General features: G+C 41.3%; 1 protein-coding gene across 16 annotated transcripts in view; it reads left to right on the top strand.

Annotated features, from left to right (window-relative positions):
* EPHA5 (EPH receptor A5) overlaps nt 1-22737 on the top strand; it is a 201098-nt gene that overhangs the window by 132619 nt on the left and 45742 nt on the right. For all 16 annotated transcript variants that reach the window (XM_049815034.1, XM_049815033.1, XM_049815029.1 and 13 more), the window contains 2 exons: nt 16619-16743; nt 19579-19738. In XM_049815034.1, coding sequence (XP_049670991.1) covers nt 16619-16743; nt 19579-19738 — 285 coding nt within the window. The remainder of the gene's footprint in view (nt 1-16618; nt 16744-19578; nt 19739-22737) is intronic.

Below are 22737 nucleotides of genomic sequence, written 5' to 3'. Positions count from 1 at the left end.
ACGTTGTGGGTCCCTGATATTTATGCATTTCCGGAGGTTTCCCTGTTTCTGGCTGCAGTATGCACCACTGCCTGTTTTATATATACACATAAAAGAAAAAAATTTGGTGAGGGCCAAGAGGCAGTAGTGTTCATGTCCATTTGAGCTCTGTTGCGCGGGGTTTTTCTGCATGCCAGTGTTGGAGGAGAGAAACCTGGACTCCTGGGAGCTGCTGGGAAAAGGCTTGACTGTGAAATAACCCCAGCCACATGTCATAGGCACAGGGCTCTGCAGCCTTAAATGAAAAAATTGTTGGGGATTAAACCTGTTCTCTTGTCAGCCCATCAAAGAAAGTATAGGTGGAAGCAGCTTCTTGCAGAAATAAGCAAGACTGGAAGTCGTGGCAAGGGATAAGACAGGAACAACTTTCCAAGGGAAGAAGTTTTTCAATGAAAGATCATCATTAGCAGCTCAGCGCTTAGAGCTTTTTAATTAAATGTGTTTGGGATTGGATGGACAAGGAGGATCTCAGGGCAGAGATTGTTTCAGCCACAGGCCTAAAGCTACTGCCAAAGATGAGGTTGTACATGCTTCAGCAGAACATGTTAACTGTGAACCTCATGGTGCTTTGTGAGGGACATGAATGTCCCTCCTGCATGTTTTACAAGCTGGAAGAGAGACTGAAGTGATTTTTCCTGAGGTCACCCAACAGTTCAGCAGCAGGGCTGGGAAGAGACCAAAAGTCACCAGGGTCTGGTGGCACTGCACTTCACTGGAGTCGAGGTTGAGCCATAAAGTTGACTTAGTTTATTTCTGTCCTCCACTTCTCCCCCATGTTTCTTGACTACTTTTTAGTGCTCTGTGCAGGAATATAGGGTAAGGGATTGAATCCTGGTGTACGTCTGAGTCCTTCCTGATGAGGACTGCTGAACAAGACCATAGATAGGATCTCTTCCAAAATTAGAGTGAATTTTTTCTGTGTTCATCTGCAGCTGACCATAGGTCCAAGTGGTCTTCTGTTTCATTCATTGCTTTGGCTAATTCAGTACCTGGAGGGATATATTACATTTCCCCTTCCCTTAGTGGATCAAATTCTTGTCCTAGTTGTATGGAAGCTATTTCTGATTAAGTTGGTGAATAGTCTCTTATGCAGATGAATGCAAGGTATGACCTGATGCCTCAGGTAGGTTTGATCTTCCCACTTTTTCCTTTGGATGTCTTCGCAGCTGCTGCTCATGTTTCTGTTTGGGCTCTAGAAATTTTGGCTCTAAACTTAAATTTTTCCCCAGGGTGTTGAGAAAGCAAGATTATCTTGTGCATGAAAGTATAATCATTTTGATTTTCATTCTTTTAACAATGCACTGTCTTGCAAAACTGCTTCCCCGCCCCCCCCCAATTTTCTGAAGATCCCTTTGCCCAGGTCATTTAGTATATAGTTGTAGTATATGATTTGACATGCCTTACTGAGGAAAAGATGAAGCAGAGACCATCAGATTTATTTTTGGGTCAGTGACTGAGATGTTGTTTGAGTTCCCAGAGCTTTATCATAGTGACCATCCTAGGTCTTGTCAGTAAAGAGATGATCTTGAGAATTAGATCACTAAGATTGTAATATACTGCTGTGTTAGACAAGATTCATGGTCGAGAGAGGATATGGCATTTAATGGCCCTTTTAAATGTCACATCCAGCCTTTAAAGGCCATAGTCTCAGAATAAACAAAAGAGAATGCAGCTAGCTCCAGCAGCTTTAAAATGAGCAGCACCCCAGTGATGGCAGTGGGAAGTCGCGGTCCATATTTATGCAGCAGATACAAGACTAAGTGGCCACTGGAAACCATGCAAGGATGATAGCGGTATCCTTCTTGAGATACAAGGTAAGATGTGCCTATGCAGTCAGCATGCCTTTCATTTAGCAGGAGAAAGAGGTAAGTAATATGAAGTTCTTATCAGAATGATGCACAAGAAGTTAGACAGGCATTAATGGCTTGAGTAATTTTGGTTGGAGTACAATAAATAAAGTGATTGTGTACCACATGAAGTAATATATGCCTCTGCAGGCAGTTGCTTGGCAGCTGTATGACTGGATGGGATTTTTTTTTCTTTTTTCTTAGCTATGTAACATTTTGAATGGATGATAACACTGAGAAAAATGTATTTCCACTTTTCTCAGATGCATTCATCACTGGTAGAAAAAGGCCCATGGGAGGGTAATCCATGGAGCTGAATTCTGTACACTGTAGCGCTATATAGTATAAAAATGTATGTGGACAGTTCACACTGATCAGATGCAATAGTTCAGTATCTTCAGGCTTTTTAAAATCAGACTGTTTTTATAATTTTTATAGGCTGATAAATGTTGCCTAATTGCTTGGAAATTCACTGACAGTCTTCAAGGGACATTCAACTTTAAAAAGCACACTTGAAGCATACATCCTTACTTAAGGCTTTTTTTGATTTATTTTTTTTTTCTGGGTGACTCATGAAAGTGTGCATATGTGTATATATTTAAAAATGTCATTTTCTGTTTTGTTTTTCAGGTTGTCAGCAAGTAACTGTTGTATTGAATTTTTTTTTAATACTTTTTGTCTTCAGTACTTATTTCTAGAACAAAGTTCAGTTATCGCTTCAAATGTTCTTTTTTTTAACGAAGTTTACCCCTTTTTTCAAATTGTGCCCTTCCTTTACCCAAGCAGACATCACTAGTAGATACAAATGTGGTTTTGTAATTAAGGACAGAGGGCAAGATGGGCAGTACTCCAGCAAGTCACTGCATGGGGAAGTTTGGTAATCTGCCCCCAGGGGTGAATCATTATTGATTTAAAGGAAGATGAAAACTCAGTGGTATTTTGTGGGAGGGCTAAATTATCTCTTCTGGCCTTAAAATCTAGGGATATTGATTTAAAATTGATTATCTTGGTTTACCTGCTGCCTATAAATTTGCAAATTCAAGTTAAATGAGCATAAAACATGTTCTGGTTGAGTCCAGTTTATTTGTACAGAGTTTTAGCTAAACTGTTTTGAATGCTGCTCTTTTTGTTAAACCCACTTAACGGTGTGTAGCTCTCTTAGAGTACTTCTCATTTTGGGAGGGGGGCAGTCTAGCAACATTGAATACTTCACTGTAATTGAATCCTGATGCAAACCTAAGTCTGTGTTATTCGTGCATTCACTGCAGTGACCTTGATAATGCGAATGCTTCACCTTTGCTACTCCTTGGAAGGCAGTCCTGTAAAAACGGGATCAATTACGTGCATTGCTAGGATCCCATTTTCAATACCACTGAATTAAAAATGGTTAGGGCTAGTTAATGGGCTTTCCCCTTGCACAGAAGGCGGGGTGGGGGGGGGGGGTGGGGGGGTAACAAACGAAGGAGAATAGAAGCTGAATTGTTTGAGAGGAGGTAGTCTCTGATTTGTTTCTGCCATAGATTAGGAATGATTAATTATCATGTCAGAAGGCGGAGAAGCTAATATACCCCAGAATCTACACATAGTTATTTAATCATCCTGCTTGATGCATAGCATTCATCATTCACATTTTTAATGCCACTTATTGTTATCATCTCACATTTGTGCAGGGCACATTTAAGGAAAGAAAAGTCATCCTGATAGGCAATGTCCTGGGGAATAGAATAGTGGAGAAACCCATAGGGTTCCATTTCTGGCTCTTCAGTCAAACTAGCTTGAGCCCTGGCCCCACGACGACAAACTATTGTACAGGTCTGATCTTGAGATGACAGCCCTGTGGATGACTCAAGTTGTGTGAAGGAAAACCTTAATGAACTCCCAGCTGTACTGGGTGGGTAGCCCTCAGTGGTGCCGTAAACTGCTTTTTTTCAAGAGCAAGCGGGAGCTAACATTGCCACAGACCTGTGAAGGATGCAAGCAAATGCCTGTGAGCAGCTATTATTTGTGCAGCAAGCCCATCCTGTCACCTGCCTTGTTTGGACTACTTTTAGCCATCTTCAGGGCGTCATTTCAGCCAGCCACTGGATGAGGTGAGCACTCGCAGCATGAAGGTTGGTCAAGGGCAAGTCATAAATGTGCAGGATAATACTAAACAGGGAAGTGTTTTAGGTATTGAGTGTATGGAGAGATGCGTATGTGTATTTTATTTTCTCGCTAAACTTTTTGGTGGTCTAGTCCACACACTGAGTAAAGATGCAGGTGAGAGAGTTGGAAGCAGTAGTGCACTTGCTTAGGTCTATCCAAGACTTCCCCTGGTCCAAGTTGGAGAAGAGAAGCAAGAAACTCCTCTGAAGGAGGAACCCCTGGTGACTGATCATGTTGAAATCCCCTTTTCTCTTCTAGCAGTTACAAAGCTGAGAGGAGGTGAGTGATCAATATAAAAATAACTTGCCAAAAACAGATCTGTAGCCCTATTATAGTGGTTGTGAACCAAAAGAGGAATCTGGGTGCAGTGAGACTTGTCTCGCCTCCATCTTTCTATAATGAGGTCTTGAGAATGCTGGAAGAGACTATGTCACCAAAACCTCAAGATACATTTGAGAGTGCAACTTCACAAATGCTTACTCTAAAGCAGTAAGTTGCTTGATTCCTATAAGCCTCTTCCTAGCCATATCTATGAATAGTGAAGCCACTGGTTTTGTTTCGCAGCCAGGAGGTGTATGGATCTGAAATGTGGATTTGTGGCACTTTCTTTTCCCCTGGCTCTTCAGAGAGCAGCACTGTTGGAAACACAAGCCAAAAAGGCAGAAAATTCCCACTCTTCTGTCCTGTGTGCATATATCTCACCTAATTTTTGATCAGTCATACCCACAAAGTGAAAAATACTATCGCAGGAGGACCAGCCACCAACCAGTATAGATTGCGTTAAGCAGTGTATTGCAGACAGAAACCTGTTTGACCACAGTTCTGATGCTGAGGAGAAGCTAAAGATGCGTCCATTTATGCATCACGTGTGCAGCTACAATGTAAAACATCTGAAATCTCTGTTGGGACCGTTTAGCTTCTGGATGGCAATCCCACCCTCGGATGCTCAGGCTGTTTTCCTGTTCCCATAGCATTGCCCCGACCTCCAGAGCCCGTGGTGACCCAGCTGGGTAGGCAAGTGGTTAAGACATACCCTGTCAGCAATAGAGGGGAAAAATTGGACTAGAGAGTCCCTGTACAGTCTGTAAATTGGGGTTTCATGTCAGAAGTGTTCTGGAGTATCCTTGAGTTTGACTCTAAATCATTTTCAACGCCTTCAGAAACCAGCTGGACTGAAAAAGCCTGCCGTATTTTGTCAGAAGAGAGTCTATATTTGCTTCCTGCAGGAAGGTAATGCCTCTGCAGGGTGGGAGAGTCAAGAGCCGTGCTTTCATATGCAGCTGCATTTATCCCATTCAAAACACTGATGTTCATCCTGGGCCTTGTGTTGCTCAGTTGTGATCTCTGCAGTTTCATCTCAGCAAAGCAATTTTACGCGGCGCTCATTTTTAAGCACACAACTAGTGCTTCTGCTTGGAAACAGAAGTTGGAGAGAGTTATTAAATTATGAAAATAAGCCTTTACCACAAATTTCCCCATAATTTTCCTTTTTGTCACTCACGTAGGGTTTTTGTTCCAAGTTAGAGCTCAGTGTGGTGTCGCCAAGTTCCTTGTGATTTAAATAGAAGAAGCTGGCTGCCAGCAGTAATGCTTGCAGGTATTCCTTCTTTTCTTTATTTGCCTTACAGCAGTGCCTGCAGGCCAAAGGAAAGATTTTGCTGGCAGCATCTGAATAGTTAGTTCCTGCCCCTCAAGTCAAAATAGATAAAGGAATTATCATTATCTTCATTGCACAGATAACAGCGGGGGAAGATGAAGTGACTTGCCCATGGTCATGCTACCAGTCTCTGGCAGAGCTGGAAAGCAAAGTATTATTTCCTCTGGTCTTCTGCTTTTATCCCAGTGCCATCCTTTTGTGCGACTAGCTGCTTTCAACAATTTAGATTTTTCCTTAACATCTCCTGGCACAAACGTGCAGGCTGGTAAATGGCATGAAATGTATGTCTCCCAGATCTCTGCCTTTCAAGATCCTTTTTGTTTTTTTATCACTCACCTTATGATGCCCAGCTGCCTTTGTAGAGCCGTGTGTCTGGAAGGATCTCACGATGTGCTCATCTAACCTCCTTTAAAACCTCCGAAGACACGGATGCCACAGGTTCACTGGGTGATTTTTCCTGGTGCTTCATTATTTTTCTCCTTAGAAAGCTGTTCCTGAATTTAATTCTGTGTTTGTCTTGCTCCAGAGACAGCAGCCTTTTACTTATTTGGAGACTCATGTTCTGTTTCAGTCTCTTTTTCCCCAGAACTGAACAGCTCTGCTTCTTTCAGTCTCTGTTCATAGCTTTCTCAACTTGTGCTTGTTCTCCGATTCCTTCTTGGATTCCTTCAAAATGCACTGTGTTTTTCCTGACATTCAAAATGGGGCACAGTAGGGAGCCACCAGCTCCCTCAAGCGCTTTCCCCTTCTCCCCGAGGACCCGATAAATCTCTTCTCTGCCTCCCGGGACACCCTGGGTCGAAGCTGCAGCTCTTCTTCCTTCCTTCCAAAGGGGCATTGTGTGCTCCCATGTTTCACACTGCAAAGGTTACCCCTTAGGAAGCTGAAGGTACCCGAATTTCCTGTGGTAGTATCAAGAGATGTTTTCCCAAGCACCTGTAGTGCACTTTGATCTGTGCCAAATTTTCTAGTTAGCTTTACTTCAATGCTTGGAACCTGAGATTTTAGGGCAAATGGTACCTATGGTCACACCTAAGTTTCAAAAAACTGGCCAGGATGTCTGAGTTGGCAGCAAAGATGAGATCTGTTAGATTTTTGTTTCTATTTGTCTGCCATTTCCCTTAAAATCAGTAATAGCCTGGGCAGCATTTGCCCTGATACATAAAAGCCACTGTCAGTCTGTAACCAAGGACAGGGTGGGAGTGGGTTTATGGATCACAGGTGTATATATATATATATATATATAACCACAGGTATATAAACCTTTCCATTTCAGCTTTAGTCACTTTGAGGTTTTACTGTTCTAGGTTTTTGTTCTAATATAACTTGTTTGATATTATTTTATTATTTTTTTTTAAGAATTTTATTTCAAGCCTTCTCGTTGGGGAACTTGCTTATGGAAAAGGTCTGGACCATGGTTCTGCAAAGCTCTGGCCAGCTCAGGGTCCTGTCAAAGGTGGTGGGCTTGTGCTTTTATCCCATTTATGAAAGAGACATGAGAGAAGAGCAGTGGTGATAGGAGGGACGAAGTACCATAGGAAATCTTAAACTAGCTACCACGGGAGTTAAGGACTTTTTTGTTCTTCCCTCTGACCTGCTGCACCTCTTCGGTAGCTGTTCTTCAAGTGGAAACATAAGGAGTTTATTTGGCCACCTCTGATTTTACTGGAGTGTTTAGTAATTTGGCTTTAATATTAGAATTCATCAGCAAGACTGATTGGTGTATCATACAGAGTGGCAGGCTTGGCAGAGAAGGAAATTTCCCACGCAGTTTAAAAACGGTCTGTGAATTTACCGGGTTTAGAGTTTGACAGCAGCTGGAAGAAGGATGCAGCATGTCTTGTATGAAGAAAGGAGCCAATATAGGAATTAGGAAGGTGGGTTATGGTAGGGAGCAGGAACACTCACGTTTTATGCATTTTATTCAGTAACTATGGTTTTGTTTTGTTTTTAATGGCGTGTGGTTTTTAAAAGGAAGCTTTTGCTTAAATGCAGATAAGATATTAGGTTACTAATGATAGGAGAGGCACTGGTAAGTGTGCTGGAAGCTAACCTGATAAATGCACTCAATAATGAGGATTCTACTGCAAAATGCTGAGCCCTGTGGCTATGATCCAGCAAAGTGCTGACAGCAGTGGTAGCGCTTAAAGTTAAGCATTTTCCCAAAGCACTTTGATGGATCAGAGCTGGAGTCCTTATCACCTTGCTAGCAATGAATTTATAATAAGAGTCTTGTGAGTCAATAGTATTTATTCTTAGGCTTCACAACTAAACCACTAATGGAATATAGGGAAATTACAGCTCTTCTGTGGCATGAAGGAATCTGGCTCTGGTCTTAACCACAAACTGTTCCCCAGCTTTGAGAAAAACTTAGTATCTTGATTTCCAGAGGCCCTAGAAAAAACAAAAACACGTATTGCAGTTCCCTGTGGATCTGCACCCTGTAGCAAGATACTTCTTCACACCTCTCTTCCCTGCTCCAGCAGCCCTTCGTCTCGGGTACGCCTTGGCCTCAGGTGCAAGCACCTGCTAGGGACAGCAGAGAGAGCCCTCTTCCCTGAGCCCCGGCAAACCATGATGCCTTAATGTCTCCCTCTCCTTTCCTGGGATCAGGATAAATTACAGCCCAACAGGAACTGTCTGTGCAGGACTCAGGGCTGATGCTGCCATATGCACAAATGAATGTATGCTAGGCCTGGCAATTGGAAAGAAGTTTCCCAAATAGTGAATTATGGCCATGGCCAGTCTTGCCAGGCCAATTTTTTAATTTATTTGTTTTTTTAAACAGTCTGTAGCTTTATGAAGGGGATTTTGCACTACGGTGTCTGTGACTCTGGCTTTGGAGTCCCTGCAAAATACAGGTGAGTGTTTGCAAGCGTTCAGGTTTCAAGGGAAAAAAATTACGTCAGTTGACATTACAAAGCATGGTGCCCTTTGTAGCCTTTATTATATAGGCAGTCCTTAAAATTCTCATATACCTATGTTCCTGATAAGGCATTGAAAGTGTTTGTTGAGTGAACAAGCTGGAAGTAATACTTCCCCTCCCTCGAGATGAGTGTGCTCAATATTCTACAGTTGTCTATGATAAGTCTTCTCAGAAATCACAAAAGAAATGAAAATAACAGAGTACAGAGGATTCTCGACAACTGAAGTGCCAGGACATTTCTCATTTCTCTACATCCCAACAATGGGCATTTCCAATGGCGACCATGCTAGTTAGCTTGCGCTGTCTGGAGATAAACCACCACTAGTGCCATTATTCTCATTTACAGCTTTTAAGATTGCCAGGGGCAGGGAGGTTTCCTATCACCTGCAATTTCCTCTTGCGATATCTGGTCGTGTTTTCCTAAAGCCCTGTGCCTGCAAATCGTGGGAACCTGCAGGCAGCTTCCAGTCTTTAAAAGTATGTGTCTCCTGTCTATGATTGCCAGGAGCTGAAAGCGTGTCTGTACAACTCCGTAAAGAGAAGGCAAATGGCAAGAATCCAATTTATTTTTTGAAATCATGTGCTTATAAAATTCTTGCCCGAGATTATGTGGCATTTGGAGATGGCGGTGATATATGATAGATTCCATTAAATATTTGGGCTCTATTGTATATGTGTGCACATGAGGAATGATGAGGTAGTCTTGGCCAAAGGCTCTATAGTTTAGTGCCCAGATTCTGTGATGTCTTTAGGCTCTGCTAGTAATCCTGTCACAACTGCAACATATGATAGCTGTGTCATGGCATAGCTTTGTTATGCTAAATTTTTTAGAAGTTATTTGCTTTTTTTTGTGGCAAAAGCAGTGATTTTTGGAAATATTTGTGCAGTCAGCGACAGGGCATACAGAAAGGAGTGCCAGAGGTGAGACATTGCTACGCCTGCCTGGGTTGCCTCCACAAAGGTAGGCGCTTCAGTGAGTCTTAGCAGTATTTTTCTAAGGCAAATTATTTTGTGAATGGCAAAGTTTGTGTTAGCTGCATCCACTGTCCTTTGAGGAGTATGTGTTGAGACCTGCTTTTTTGCAATTAACACTGTATTTTGATTAAGAGGAAAAGTCTGCATACAAATGCTTTAAAGCGATGCATTTTATTATTTTCATAACTTATGCATCAATAATCAGTAATCAGTCTTATTAATGAAGTATATTTTATAGATACATTTTTATAATACAAGTTAATGGAATGAGGATTTGAGTAGTGCTTTTGTACACGCAGTAATACTGCTCTCTTACTATTTGTTCTTTTAATACCGTTTTATAGTAGCAGCTAAATATCAGAGTGTTCATCGAAAGATGTGGCAAGAAGCAATAGGTCCTTATGGGTGGACCAGTTGATGTTAGCTAGTCACTGAAACAGAAGATACTTGGTTTCCCTTGTTTTTTCTCTTTGCTGTTTCTCTCCTTGCAACCTCCTCCAGAAGATGCTTAGAAAAAAGGTGAATTTAGCCTGCATGCACTCTTCCTTCTCCTAAGTTGTGCTAGCACAGTGGAATTACAACAAAAACAGGCTATTGGGGCACAGTAAATCTTGAAGCCTTAGACCACACTGGTACATTGCAGTCCCAGTCTCAACCAGGCCTATCTCCTGAGTTATTACACAGATCAGAAGTAAGATATTAACCGTTATCCCTGTGCTAATGCAAATTGCATGCAGATTACTTTTGTTATCTCTCTAATGTGAGTATGAATTTAAGTGGTTTTTTCTGTTTTGTATCTTCCAACCATGAGCACTTCTCTGTAGGGGGGCTGCTGGTAATTAAAAGCATCGGGTTAGTAGTGTCCAGAAAACCACAGCATCCATCCTGCTCTCTTTGCCTGTAGCAAAGGTACTTTTCTGGTATCTTAGGTCCAAGGATTAGAAGTCTAGAGGGAAATTATCTGAGCAAAGCTTTGTCAAAGAAAGAACAGGCTCTCCAAGAGAATTAGGCAGCAATTTGGGTTTCACGTTGCACAAACCCAAACCTCTGTCCAGCTGGGAGGCAGCAAGGTCTGGGAGCACCTTGGCTCTGTGACCAGCTTGGGCTTCAAGTCATGTTCTGCTGTCAAGCTCAAGGAGCTGCATTTATAATCTTTTGGGGACTGAGGTGGGAACCACCTGAAAGATCACCCCTTTTCATATGAGATGAATCTGGTTGCTTGGGTTAGCCATGGACTCATGTTACAAAAACGGGGTCTTGCTTTCTTTTGGGGCCACTGAGTGCTTGAATTGGGTTCCTCTCTCTTGCGTGACCTCTTTTGTTTCAAGGCACACATCAAGGCACCTCAGGTTTCAGAAGCATTCAAAATGGAGGTAGGTAACAGAGACTGTAAATTGGTCTAAGACCTGTCATTTACCTCGGGTGTTCATCCTGGGAGGTAGAAGATGTGAAGAAACACTAGATATTTGTTGCCGAGGAAATTTGAAGACTGTGTTCTTGTTTTGATAGTTGATATGTGAAAAGGCCCAGGGTGAAGTCCCCGTCTGCTCAAGAGAGACCTTGAAAAATCATTCGAAAGAAGATTATCTCCACATATGAAACATGTTTTAGGATTGGGCAAATATTTGGCAAGGTCTTTGAACTTAATCTTGGGGCTAAAATTTACCCCCTTGCACTAATTAGGGCCTGTGCATCATTGAAATCCAATGTAAGGTCTCAGATAAAATTGAAATGGCATTTAATGCTACGTAGTCCAATGACCTTTCATTCTCTGGAATAAGTTTTCAGAAGCACTTACATGCACCTGCAAATTGAGGTCCAGACTGTTTGCCTAACTAGCCAGGCATGGTTTGCAACTACTTGTCCTCAAGGGACAAACAGTTTTGAAACCCATTATCCGGCAAACTGGGGTACACTTTGGGATATCAAAAATTGCAGCACAAAAGTCAAATTATGCCTTAAATGCTAAGTTCTGACCCAGGAATAGTATCTGCAGTAAAAGTACCCTTAGGGGAGCCGTTGGGTATTGAGCTTTTCTAAAAATGTATTGTTTCTATACAGAAATGCAAAGAGATAATACAGTGAAGTCTTTTTTTTTTTTTTCCTTCTCAAAACAGTGTTTCTGTTTTAACTAATGTATGTATCTTGTTTAAAATTAATCTACTGCTTGAAGCCACCTGCAGTTTCACATACCTTTAGTGTGACTCGGTGAATAATGCAGGTCTTGCTCTAAACTCTGAAGTCACCAAAGGCCTGAGAAAAAAAATTCAATAATGTCATTAATTAGAAACTGAGTGAAAAATTGCAGTATACCAGGCTTTTGAAGTGGAACCAGAATTACTTGTCTTGTGGTTACTGTTCTGATACAGGTTTCATTTTCTTCAGTTAAACCTGGCTTTATAACTGCATTAATGGTAGCATAACTATTTGGTTATATGATGACAGATGAAGGTATTGATTTAATCACAAGCATTAATTTGACTTTTAAATCTTATGCCGTAAATTCAGACTGCAAAAGTCTGGCATCACATGGAAAGAGGAACCCCAAGGTATATTGTGAGGTCTGAAGTGTGGGATCCCAAACGTTTGCACACATAGGAATGTAATCACAGTAAAAGAAATTGCAAACACATGAAAAAGACATGAAAATCCATAACACACATGTCTGTATAAAGGTGATGTCTATATCTATAGACATATATGTCATAGATGTCCATAACAGCAGCCAGGACAGAGATGGTAGCAGCAGGATCTTCCTCTTTGATGCCTTAGTTGTCTTTGGAAAGGGACCAGAAGCCCAGATACCTGGAAAGCCAAAGAAAGGAGAGGTGCCAGCTCCTTTGCCTATGTAAATCAGCATCTCTTCCTGGGCTACTCTGGGTTGCTCCAAGTGAGGATCTCTCCTGGCAGAAGTTAAAGCTGGATTGAAGGTCCTGGGCTGGTGGCTTGGCTTTTGCACTGGGGGTAAAGGGGGCTAGTTTGTTTTTTTGTTTTTTTTTTTTTTTTTATCAGAAGTGGAAAACTTCACTGGCTGTCAGGCTAAGAGTGAAATGGGGAACCATTAGCTGTTGTTTCTGCCAGAGTGAAAAATATCAAGGCAAAAGTAATTGGGCTGGAGAGAGCATTAGATAGACCATGAGATGTAGAAACTGGATTATTGGTTTTATCTTGGTGCAGTGGTCATTCACCTGATAACATTAGTTTCTCTTAAAATATAATTAATGTTTTATTCAACTAAGCATCGTTGTATGTTAGATGTTAGTGGCACACAGCACAGTATGTTGTAAATACTGGGTTTGGTGCCTAGATGGCTAATTCAGTGCTAATGTCATTATCAAATGTGCGGAGGAAGAATGTCTTAAGAGGTCTGTTCCTCATGAAAACATCTCCTGTAGTTATTCAGATGTGACTAATGATGCATCTTCTGCAGAAACTTTAATTTCCATATTTGGTATGTCCCCTTATTCTTCTTAAGAAATGTTAGAACAACAACAACAAAAAGATAGAATCAGTTTTCTGTGCTTTTATTAGCTTCCTCATTAATTTTGGTCTCAGGAAAGCAAAAATGTATATTAGCAATTTCACACCTTGTTATATCTTCTGTTTGCTTTCATCACACGCATGGCTGTTTTCAAGAAATGGCAAACGTAAATGTAAATGTTGTAATATCCCTCTTTGATTTTGAGTGTCTTGCTGAGAAATTAATGCATATGTGCAGATTACTTGTAAAGCGACATGTGAACAATCACGATGTACATCCACCCTTTGTAGTGTCAAGGCAGGGATTTGAACAAGACTTCTACCTGCTTATATAAGAAACATGGGAGATTACAGCTTTATGTATCTTGAGTCTTGACGTGAATTCATTTTTTTACATGTTGTACTCCAAATGGAAGTGCTCCATGGCTTGGCTTCTTTCTGTTAAGAGGATGCTGCCCTTGCAGAAGCAGTGACCTTTGAAAAGCAAGTCTCAAGTAATCCTTTTATTTTCCTGAGATCATATAGCACAGTATCCAGTTGCAGGCTTTTAAGATGGAATGATTGCAGACTTTGTCCGCTTGCCTGGATTGGATTACATTTTCTTTGACAAAGAAAACTCTAAAATACTTATACCTTCCTTCCTTCAGTTCAGAGCATCGTAATCTCTGTGCATTGAGGATGCAGAGTAGTTGCCGTATCATTCCAGCACCGCTGGGATTTATTGAATTTACTTAATTGGCCTTTATCTCACGGTTACACTTTAACGCTTCTTTTGAAGGAGATTCAAAAAGGATACAGTTACTCCTTTTCTAATTTACTTTGAGAGTTGGGTTACTCATTTTCTTATCTTCCCTCCTTTTCCCGGTAGAGCAGAGCATTCTGCAGAGCCACGATTGAACGTGTTAGAGACTTGCATGGAAAGAGATTTAAGTCCATGAAGCTGTTGAGTAGCCAAGCTTTTTACAGACTGCTTTTTAAAGAGGGTGCTCTGTTTTAGGGGAGTAGGGAGATTGACAGGCACTTTTGGATGGCTGGTGGTGCATTTTGTCTTGTACTGTGCTGATGCACGTGAAGGAGAGCTAAACTCCCCTGAACCTCCCAGGGAAAGATTTTGCAGCAGAGTTCAGGAGCACTTGCATTGTTCTTTTGTTTTTAAAGCACTTGAGAGCCTCGGTCCTATAAACACTTCAGGAAACCTCAATAAGTGGATGAAAAGTCAGGCGATCTCGATACTGAGAATTGCATGGGTTTTGTCTTCCTGAGAGGCATTTGATACCAAGGAGGGCTGAGGTCTCCCTTCACTGCACTTTTCAAGTTTGCTTTTGCTAATAGGAGTTTTAAAAGGTTTAATGCTCCATCCTGCCATATCTCTGCTGCCAGCTCTGCAAGCCTGGGATAGGCATTGCAGGGATTTGGGGGCATTGGAGAACAGTCCCAGAGGGGCACGGGTCCCTTTTTCTGAGTACTTTGGTGTTTCCATCCCCTATATATAGCATCTGAGTGGCTCATGGTGAGAAGTGATCAGTACTGTCTATTTAACTAGGGTTGTAGAATCGCCTCTTGTTTGGCATCACCATCCCACAGTGAGACTTGTTTTCCGATGCCTCTGAAAACCATGTAGCTCCCTTTGCATTAGAAGGGAAGTTTATCCTATTTTAAGGGAGTTCACTACTCACTATGTCTTCTCTGGGCTAACACATTTGACCATACACACGTGTGCACGGACCGTATATCTCACATGCACAACTCGACTTGCTGTGAACGTGCATGCACAACATGTATTTAGGCACCTGGATTAATTAATGGGAAGTCCTATACCAGATTAGAAGTCTGGGTCTAGGTTGTTATTTCCCTTCACATAGCCCAGAAAGTTGTGGAGGACATCAGCTTAGGGTAAGGTGACTTTTGCAGATGAAAAATTGTTGGTGATCACTGTGCAGTGTCTACATAAATAACATAATCATCATTCAAATCAAGGTGGTTTTTACTTGCTCAGTGGACCATTTGTGAGCACAGTGGTGGATGCACAGCTAAACAGTGAGTGTTGTCTGTGCAGCTTGATGCCAGCTCTCCAGCAGAAAACAATATGGAAATGGTCAACACCTTTCAGGATCCTCCAAGAGCTAAGTTGGGGAGAGATCAATAAACAGGAATGAGAAAAACTGGGGCCAAAAAGAGACTGAGATGAAGGAGCTTGCTTTAAAAGAGAAGGCTTGCTGCTAACCTTCAGTCTAGGGATAATTGTCTGGAGCTCTTCCCTTACTTTTTTTGGCTGAAGATCAGACCTGGCAAAATTAATTTGTTTGTTGTCTTTATTTTACTTAATGGGTTGGATTTTTTTAGTGTGATGATAATTAGCTAGTCCTGCATATAGGAGAAGTCTTCTTTTTTGTAGTTCCAAATACATTTTGGAAGATAAAATGTGGTCGTTTGCTACTACTCTTTGCACTCAGTTCCCCAGATAGCCACAAAAGTCTTTGCCATGGATCTCCCCAGCTCCCCTCTAATCCTTGCCAACAGCTGGCATGTCCAGAGGGTGAGTCGAAGGCCCTCGGCCAGGCATGGGCTGGTTTTTCTTCTGGATAAGCTGCTTTTGGCCTTGCAAATTAGAGACTATGAATTTCATCCCATCTTTTCACTCAGTGTTGTTTCCTAATCTCTGGCATGAAATACCTGGGGTGTTGGGGTCGCATTGTCCATAGCAACTTTTGCTAGGGAGCTGGCAGGGATGGCGACAGCCATGACTTGAAAAGTCTCTGCAGATATCAGACTGAAAACAAAGGATCAAGCCTGTTTCTGATGTGCACATGTGTGCTGTGAAGGGCAGATAACCTTTCAGGGTAGCATCTTAAAATAATAAGCAGAGCTAGCGTAGCTGCTTTCATGCTGCAGCTTCCCCAAGCATGCCACAAACTTCCGAACTGTGGTTGCCATTAAAATCTTTACAGTTGCCATTTGCAAGGAGTTAGCATCGCTACGTGAGCTGTAACACACTAGCGATGTTTATGGAGAGCAATTGAATTATAAAGGCCTTGCTACCCTGTTCCTTGTTTCTGGAAGGAGGGGGCTGGAAGATGCCTAGGCTTCACCTATTGTACAAGACAAAAAATAAATAGTTAAGGAGCCCACATAATCTAAGGTCTTCTGAAAAATATATAAGTTCAAAGCAGCTGAAAGCAATCAATATGTAATCAACATGTAATACTGATAATGTAGCCCCCGACACATTTGAAAAGGCAAGGTGTGGGGTTGATGTGTTTGAAAAATGCTTGAAAAGACAAGGTGGATGTATAAGTTGCTGATGGTAGTTCGTGTTGTTACTTTGCTCGGGTGGGTGATACTGGTCAGCTCCTCGGCTGCTGAAAATCTGTGCGAGTCCAGTTGTTAAAAATGGGCAAATACCACCAAGGTGAAAACAGACCCTGCTGATCTGCCGTAGCTAAAGATCGCCTAGCATTTGAGGATGCGCTGATGAGTTTGACTTTGGCAGGGGCAGAACATCTTACTAACCATGGGTTTTGTCTGTTCTGTTTTTCTCCTGTCTTGCAGCACCTTCTCCAGTCAGTAGTGTGAAAAAAGGGAAGATAACTAAAAATAGCATCTCCCTTTCCTGGCAGGAGCCAGATCGACCCAACGGCATCATCCTGGAATACGAAATCAAATATTTTGAAAAGGTGTGACGGACTGATTGCTGAGCATCCCAAGTACCTTCTCTTTACTGTCCTCTTCTTTTAGTTATAATTATTTGAGTCATGGAAGGGAATGGAGTGATTTTATGCATAAATCAATGTCAGATTGATTTTGCAGTAAATGATTAGGAAGACTTGAAATGAGGGTGTTGTTTTCCATTAGTGCGCCACTTCTCTTGAACAAATACATTAAATCTGTGTGTCAGATTCCTCTCCGGCCTTATCACATTAAGATAGAGCTTGGTCATTTGTTAAAAATAGGAGGGCTTTGGGATCAAGCGTCTATCTCCTCCTGGAAATGTTAAGCTATCCCTTGCCTTTGGTATTTCAGTTTCTCACTTGATTTTTGCATCCACAGTGTAAGGAGAGGGGAAAGATTTTGCGGAGAGACTGTATCTGCTCTGATGTGAAGGAGGACATCCTGGCTTAAAAGCTTGCCTGGGTTTTCCAGCTCTTGCTCTCAGTCTAATGGAAAACACTCTCTCTTCCTACAAAACTTGCCTCTCCTAGTCTTCATTTCAAATGGTGATTTGTTCTGTTCCTGCAAAAATAATGCAGTTTAAGTGAAAATGGTAACAAATGCGCTTTGTGTAAATAGTATCTTTTGAGAAATGCAGCCTTAGATCTTTGGAAATCTTAGATTTCCAAAAATCAGGTTTACAAGAGTTGACTGGATAGCAGTTTCTTGCCTTAGCTGGGATTGTAAGGTGTTCTTTTTTCTTCTGAAACAGCCAGGCTTTCTACGTGAAAATAATGAAATTGAGCCACAATTCACTTTTCTGGGGTGTTGAATTTCTATATTTCTATTTTAAAGAAGATCTTCCATTAGTTCTGTCTATGACCCAGGTGAAACCACTCAACATGGACTAGGACTGGGTCCTTCTCCTCCTCTCTTCTTTCTCTGACCATGGGAGGGACCTGCTCAAGCAGCCTGTGCAAACAGGGGAAAGAATTTCAGAAATCTTCTGCATCAATGTAAAATCAACATTGGTTTTGCACATGAGGGAGCTTGGGCAAGGGTACAAGATGTGCGAGTGGCTTAAATAGGGGTGAGGTTTTAAAAAAAGATTAAAGCACAGAGCAAGAATCAGGATATGTTATTGCTGGAAACAATCCATTACTGATTCTGTTATTAGCTTGTTTGAACGACTGTTGTGGCGCATTGAATCCTTACCATGGAGTGGCCTGGAAAGATTAGCCTCTAGAAATCTTAATAATGAACAAATAATTAAAGCAAAAAAATCCATGTATTTGTTTTATTTAGTTTGTTTTCAAACAAATTGGGGGTGTGGGGAGGGCTTAAAATGTTGTATTTGTGGTCCAGAACTAGTCTGAAATAGCTTCAGTAGATAGTTCTTCAAGTGCAAGTCCTTCACTGGGAGGTAGCTACAGCCAGTCCGAGTTTATGCCGTCTTGATTTATTTCTTTCAGGCTGATAGTGAAGCTTAGTGTTTTCTGTAGGAAAGCTCAAGTGTTTATATGTTTGCAGAAGGCAACAGTGTATTGAAAACCTAATGGGGCTGACATACAAGCAAAGATGTGACCTAATATTCACTTATTGCTTTTTAACCGGTCATTGAGTTAGATTTGGGATGTCGTCCTTAATCCTTCTTGTTTGTTGCTACTGTCATTTATATTCTCTCAGTTTTCAGCCCTTTATAAGAGTCAATTTGCAGCATTCATTTCCAAGGGATGAGAATGATCTATTTTAAATATTTTGGAAAATTGACTTTTGTCAGTTCACATTCCTTTAAGAGAAATCGCTCCTTAATAAGAAAAAAAAAGTTGCGCATATATATATACACACACACACTCATTCCTCCAAAACAGTCTTGTGTAACTACAGAGAAAATCTCTAATCCTATATTTGGAGATTCCCAGGGCCTTATCCAGGCATATTACTGTCTATGGAAAGTTGCCCATTAAATTAAAAAGAAAAATGAAAAATCGGTGCAGATCCTAAGAGCTATGCAGAACTGTTGGTAGGGAATTACTAAGAATTCCTGTTTACCTCATAATAATTTGGATCTGAGAGGATTTGGTGAATAAAAAGCAGTTTCCGAGTTTGTAGACCTTAATTTATGAGCTCTTGTCTAGATTATATGTTACAGTAAATAATTCTAAGAGTAATTACCAAGCATTCGAGCAAAATTTTAATCAAAGAACTGAAACTCTTTTGCATTAGAAACTGATGTAAATGAAGATTTATTTCAGCAATTTTTCTTCAAGTTTGTTGCTTCAGAAGAACAATGCAAAATTAGGTATTTTCCTGGAGTTTTGGTTTATTATCCCCTTCCCAAGGTCTAATTCATGGTTCTAGAAATGCCAGCATAAAGTTGTACAACATATAATATATTATGTTCCTTTAGGCCTAATTACATTACTGGGAAGTTGTTTTGGTATAAATTTAAATCCCTTTCTAAGGCGATGGGACTTTTTTTCTCTTCCCCGTGCCTTGGGATTGGTCTTTGTAGGATGAACCTTTCCACTGCCCTGGGCTGTGTACATCCTGAGCAATGGAAGACTACTCCTGCTGCAGATGCCAGTTTGGTCCATGTATTGTCACTTATGGGTGGAAAGTCCCTTTGCTCTGTTTCATGCGTCCTAGAGTCATTGATTATGAAAGAGAGAATCAGATGTCAAATTTTGTACTGCAGAAATGGCCTTCAGAGGGGGGGGGGTGAGGAAGAGATCCTCAAAAATGCATATTTCAGTCATCCTTTGTAACATTGCTGTGGGGGTTGTTAAGAGTCTCTTTTCTCCAAGAGCCACTGTTCGTGTGTTTCAACTTTGTGTTTTTTGCTGGGGGGTTGGGAAAAGGACCAGGAGACGAGCTACACAATCATCAAATCCAAAGAGACGACGATTACGGCAGATGGCTTGAAACCAGGCTCAGCGTATGTCTTCCAGATCCGAGCCCGGACAGCTGCTGGCTACGGTGGCTTCAGCCGAAGATTTGAGTTTGAAACCAGCCCAGTGTGTAAGTCCTTTTAATTACTGTCAGCCCATGTCTCTGGAACGGTTACCAATAACGAGTCAGGGGATCGATACCTTTGCAGAGAGCTCTTCTTTGTCCTGGCCTCATCTCTTGACTTTGGAAACACCAGGCACATCATGATCGTGCACTAGACAGGCTAACACATCTGTCCTTGCTTCCTCAACTCACATGGTGAGGCGGGAATTGAAGTCAGGACATCTTCAGACTCCAGAAATTCATAGCGTTCCCTGCTTGGAAAAATCCTGTATTTAGGAGAGCTGATGCAAGAGAGGACAAGGGCCCTCCTTGGAGGGACAGAGGGGATGATACCTGCTCCTCTGTACCTCTTAATGGCTATCTGCAGAGGATGCTGAGATCTCTCAAATATCTGCCTCTGGGGAAAAAAAACTGAAATGGTGCCTCTCTGCAAGGGGAAGAATTGAACCAGCATTAGCATCTTTTGGTGTAAGTTCCTGTCAAGTTGAAAGATGGTTTCTGTTGGCTGCCAATGCCACAGCCTCGAGGAATGGAATTTGACTTGTGATCAGAAATGGGAAAAATATGCACTGCAGGCACAGGACTTTTGCTTGGCCTGTTACCAATTTGTGGGGCTTGAATTTAATTATTTTTATTTTTTTTTAATGAATCTGATCATCCAGGTCTGGATTCTGGAGCAGATTCTGTGGTAGGCTGAACTCCTGAGGCACATAGAGGCTCAGGTGCTCTTTCCCCTGTGTTCAGGCACAGCTGTGGGGAAATTCTTTTTGTCCCGATTATCAAATTTTTGCAGATGTGTCAAAGATAATTTCCTCCCTCAGAAAATATGTCTTATCTCTTTCAGTTTGTACAACTGTCATATATTAATTTTTTATACTGTTTGCATGAAAGAGAAATTTTCTGGTGGAAATACACTGTTCATTCCTGTGGGAAAGAGCCTATTTTTTGTATGTTTTCGTTGGAAATTTAAATTCCTCAATACTTTGATTACTATTACTCCAGTTCATTTAAAATTCATCATCTTTGAGAATAAGACGCCAAGTTGTCGTTTCAATGCATGCTACCTTTGAAGCTGTAATAGATTTTTAAAGGAATCATTATACATGTGCAGATGTAGCTGTGGAGCCAGTGATAGAACTAATACAGTGCAAATTGCATCACGATGCAAACATTAATGCAATAAGAATGGTCTATTTAATGTATTTCTTATTCTATTAACCATTAATTGTGCCCTATAAGTAGCAACAAAATCATGTTACACCAAAAATTATTCTATATTATACTAGGGAAATTTTGCTTGCAGTTGGAAAGTTTCTAGTTTAGAGTCATTTGCGTAATAGTGTTCCAGACTATTAATAAGTAATACATGAAATATATGCACATTTGATCCAGTGCCACCAGTACCTATGATCCTGGTCCAAAAATAATGGCACTTCTGTAAAGCCCATCATGTAAGTATGTGTGTTAATCAGGAATTTTGAGGACATCATGTGGTAATATCTTTAAACCCCTCAAGACATTTAGTCACACCTGTACCCCAGTCTTTTTAGTGTTTTAAAGGCAGAGGAGTAGGTACTTCTCTGATACTAAGGACCTGCTGGCGTAGTCAGAGGAATACGTACTGCACGGTCCCCAGTTTGGGAGCTGGGAACTGTTCCTGTGTTGGACTTGAGCTCTGGCTGAAGCAGGACTTAACTGGATGTTTAAATGCTTGGTAGAACTGAAATGCAATGTGAGCCTCAGTATCTTGCAAAACGCAGCTCCATTTGACATTTAAAACCTTTTAAAAAGTGATTTTAATTTTTTTTTTTTTTTCCAAGGCCCTGTGTAAGGTCAATATTAGTGCCGGGAGTGTGACCAGGCTCCCACTGCTTTCCTGCACGTCCTGGTGAATCTGAAAGCAAGCACAGATCGAAATCTCACCGCTACATCCGAGTGCAGATCTGAGCCTCTTGTTAGAGCCAAAGCAAATTATTTTGATTCAAGCACAAATAAAAACCTTTCAGTGACTGTTGTGAGAATCAAAAACAGCCTCCAAAATTGTTTGGACCAAACAACAGGTTTTGTTTCCAGTTCGCAAGGTTTCTGTAAAGTTATTTTTAATACACTTAGAAGAAATATGAAACAACAGCCTGAGAAACGCAATGAGGGGGAAGCCATTACTTGGTTTGGGCTTCTCTCTTTTTCCAGATTCGGGGGGTTTTTTACACGCTGTTGCCTGCATGTGCAATTCTGCAAAGTGCTGCAATGCAGCCAGGGCTGCATTTTTCAGCGGAAGTTTTTTATTTGGGTCAGTCTGTTGCTGGGTGTATCTACTTGCTGCTGTCCTTTCCAAATGCCACTGAGCTTGTCTAGCCCTGATAAAACTAACATTGCCAAAAGCTGGTTTTCAGCTGGATTGGTGAGCTAATCCAGCTGGTCAGCTGGGCGGGAGTGAGAACATGTCACCCAGTTGAGGATGAGTAATGCAGGTCCCCCCCGGCTTTAAATGGCAACAAGGTTCCAGCTCGGCTTTTGAATTCAGGCTTTTTAGCTGCCATAGATCACAGCAGGATTTATCTCATTTCCCCATCCCTCGAGCTGTGCAAAAAAACACCAGTCACAGCTTAATGTTCTCCTTTAAATGTTTTTCTTTTTAATTATTTTGTCAAGAAAGCAATAAAACATCATCTTAAGGAGCCTCCATAAATTTGTGAGGCTAATAAAATCTCTGGATGACGGCACGGGTTTGAAGCAGTTAACATTAAATATTTAATGTATCGCAGCCAATCCTTCTGAAATCGTTTACATTGCTGTAGCAGGTCCACGCTGCTCGTTGTTGAGCTCTGGAGAGCTCCCGTACGAAGAGCTACTGGAAACCCATTGCAGATCGATGCTTAACGCCATACCTTTTTGTCTTTCTTTTCTTTTAACAATTAATACGGGACTATATTCAGTTATTTTATAGCCTCCATAAAGTTAATCCTGTGCTAAGAACCCCTTTTTACTTCACTTATTTAGTTAAA

This window comes from Accipiter gentilis, chromosome 12 (assembly GCF_929443795.1).
Source record: "Accipiter gentilis chromosome 12, bAccGen1.1, whole genome shotgun sequence".
In the NCBI taxonomy this organism is placed as follows: domain Eukaryota; kingdom Metazoa; phylum Chordata; class Aves; order Accipitriformes; family Accipitridae; genus Astur; species Astur gentilis.
Note: the sequence above shows the minus strand (reverse complement) of the source record. Positions and strands in the feature narration are given on the sequence as shown.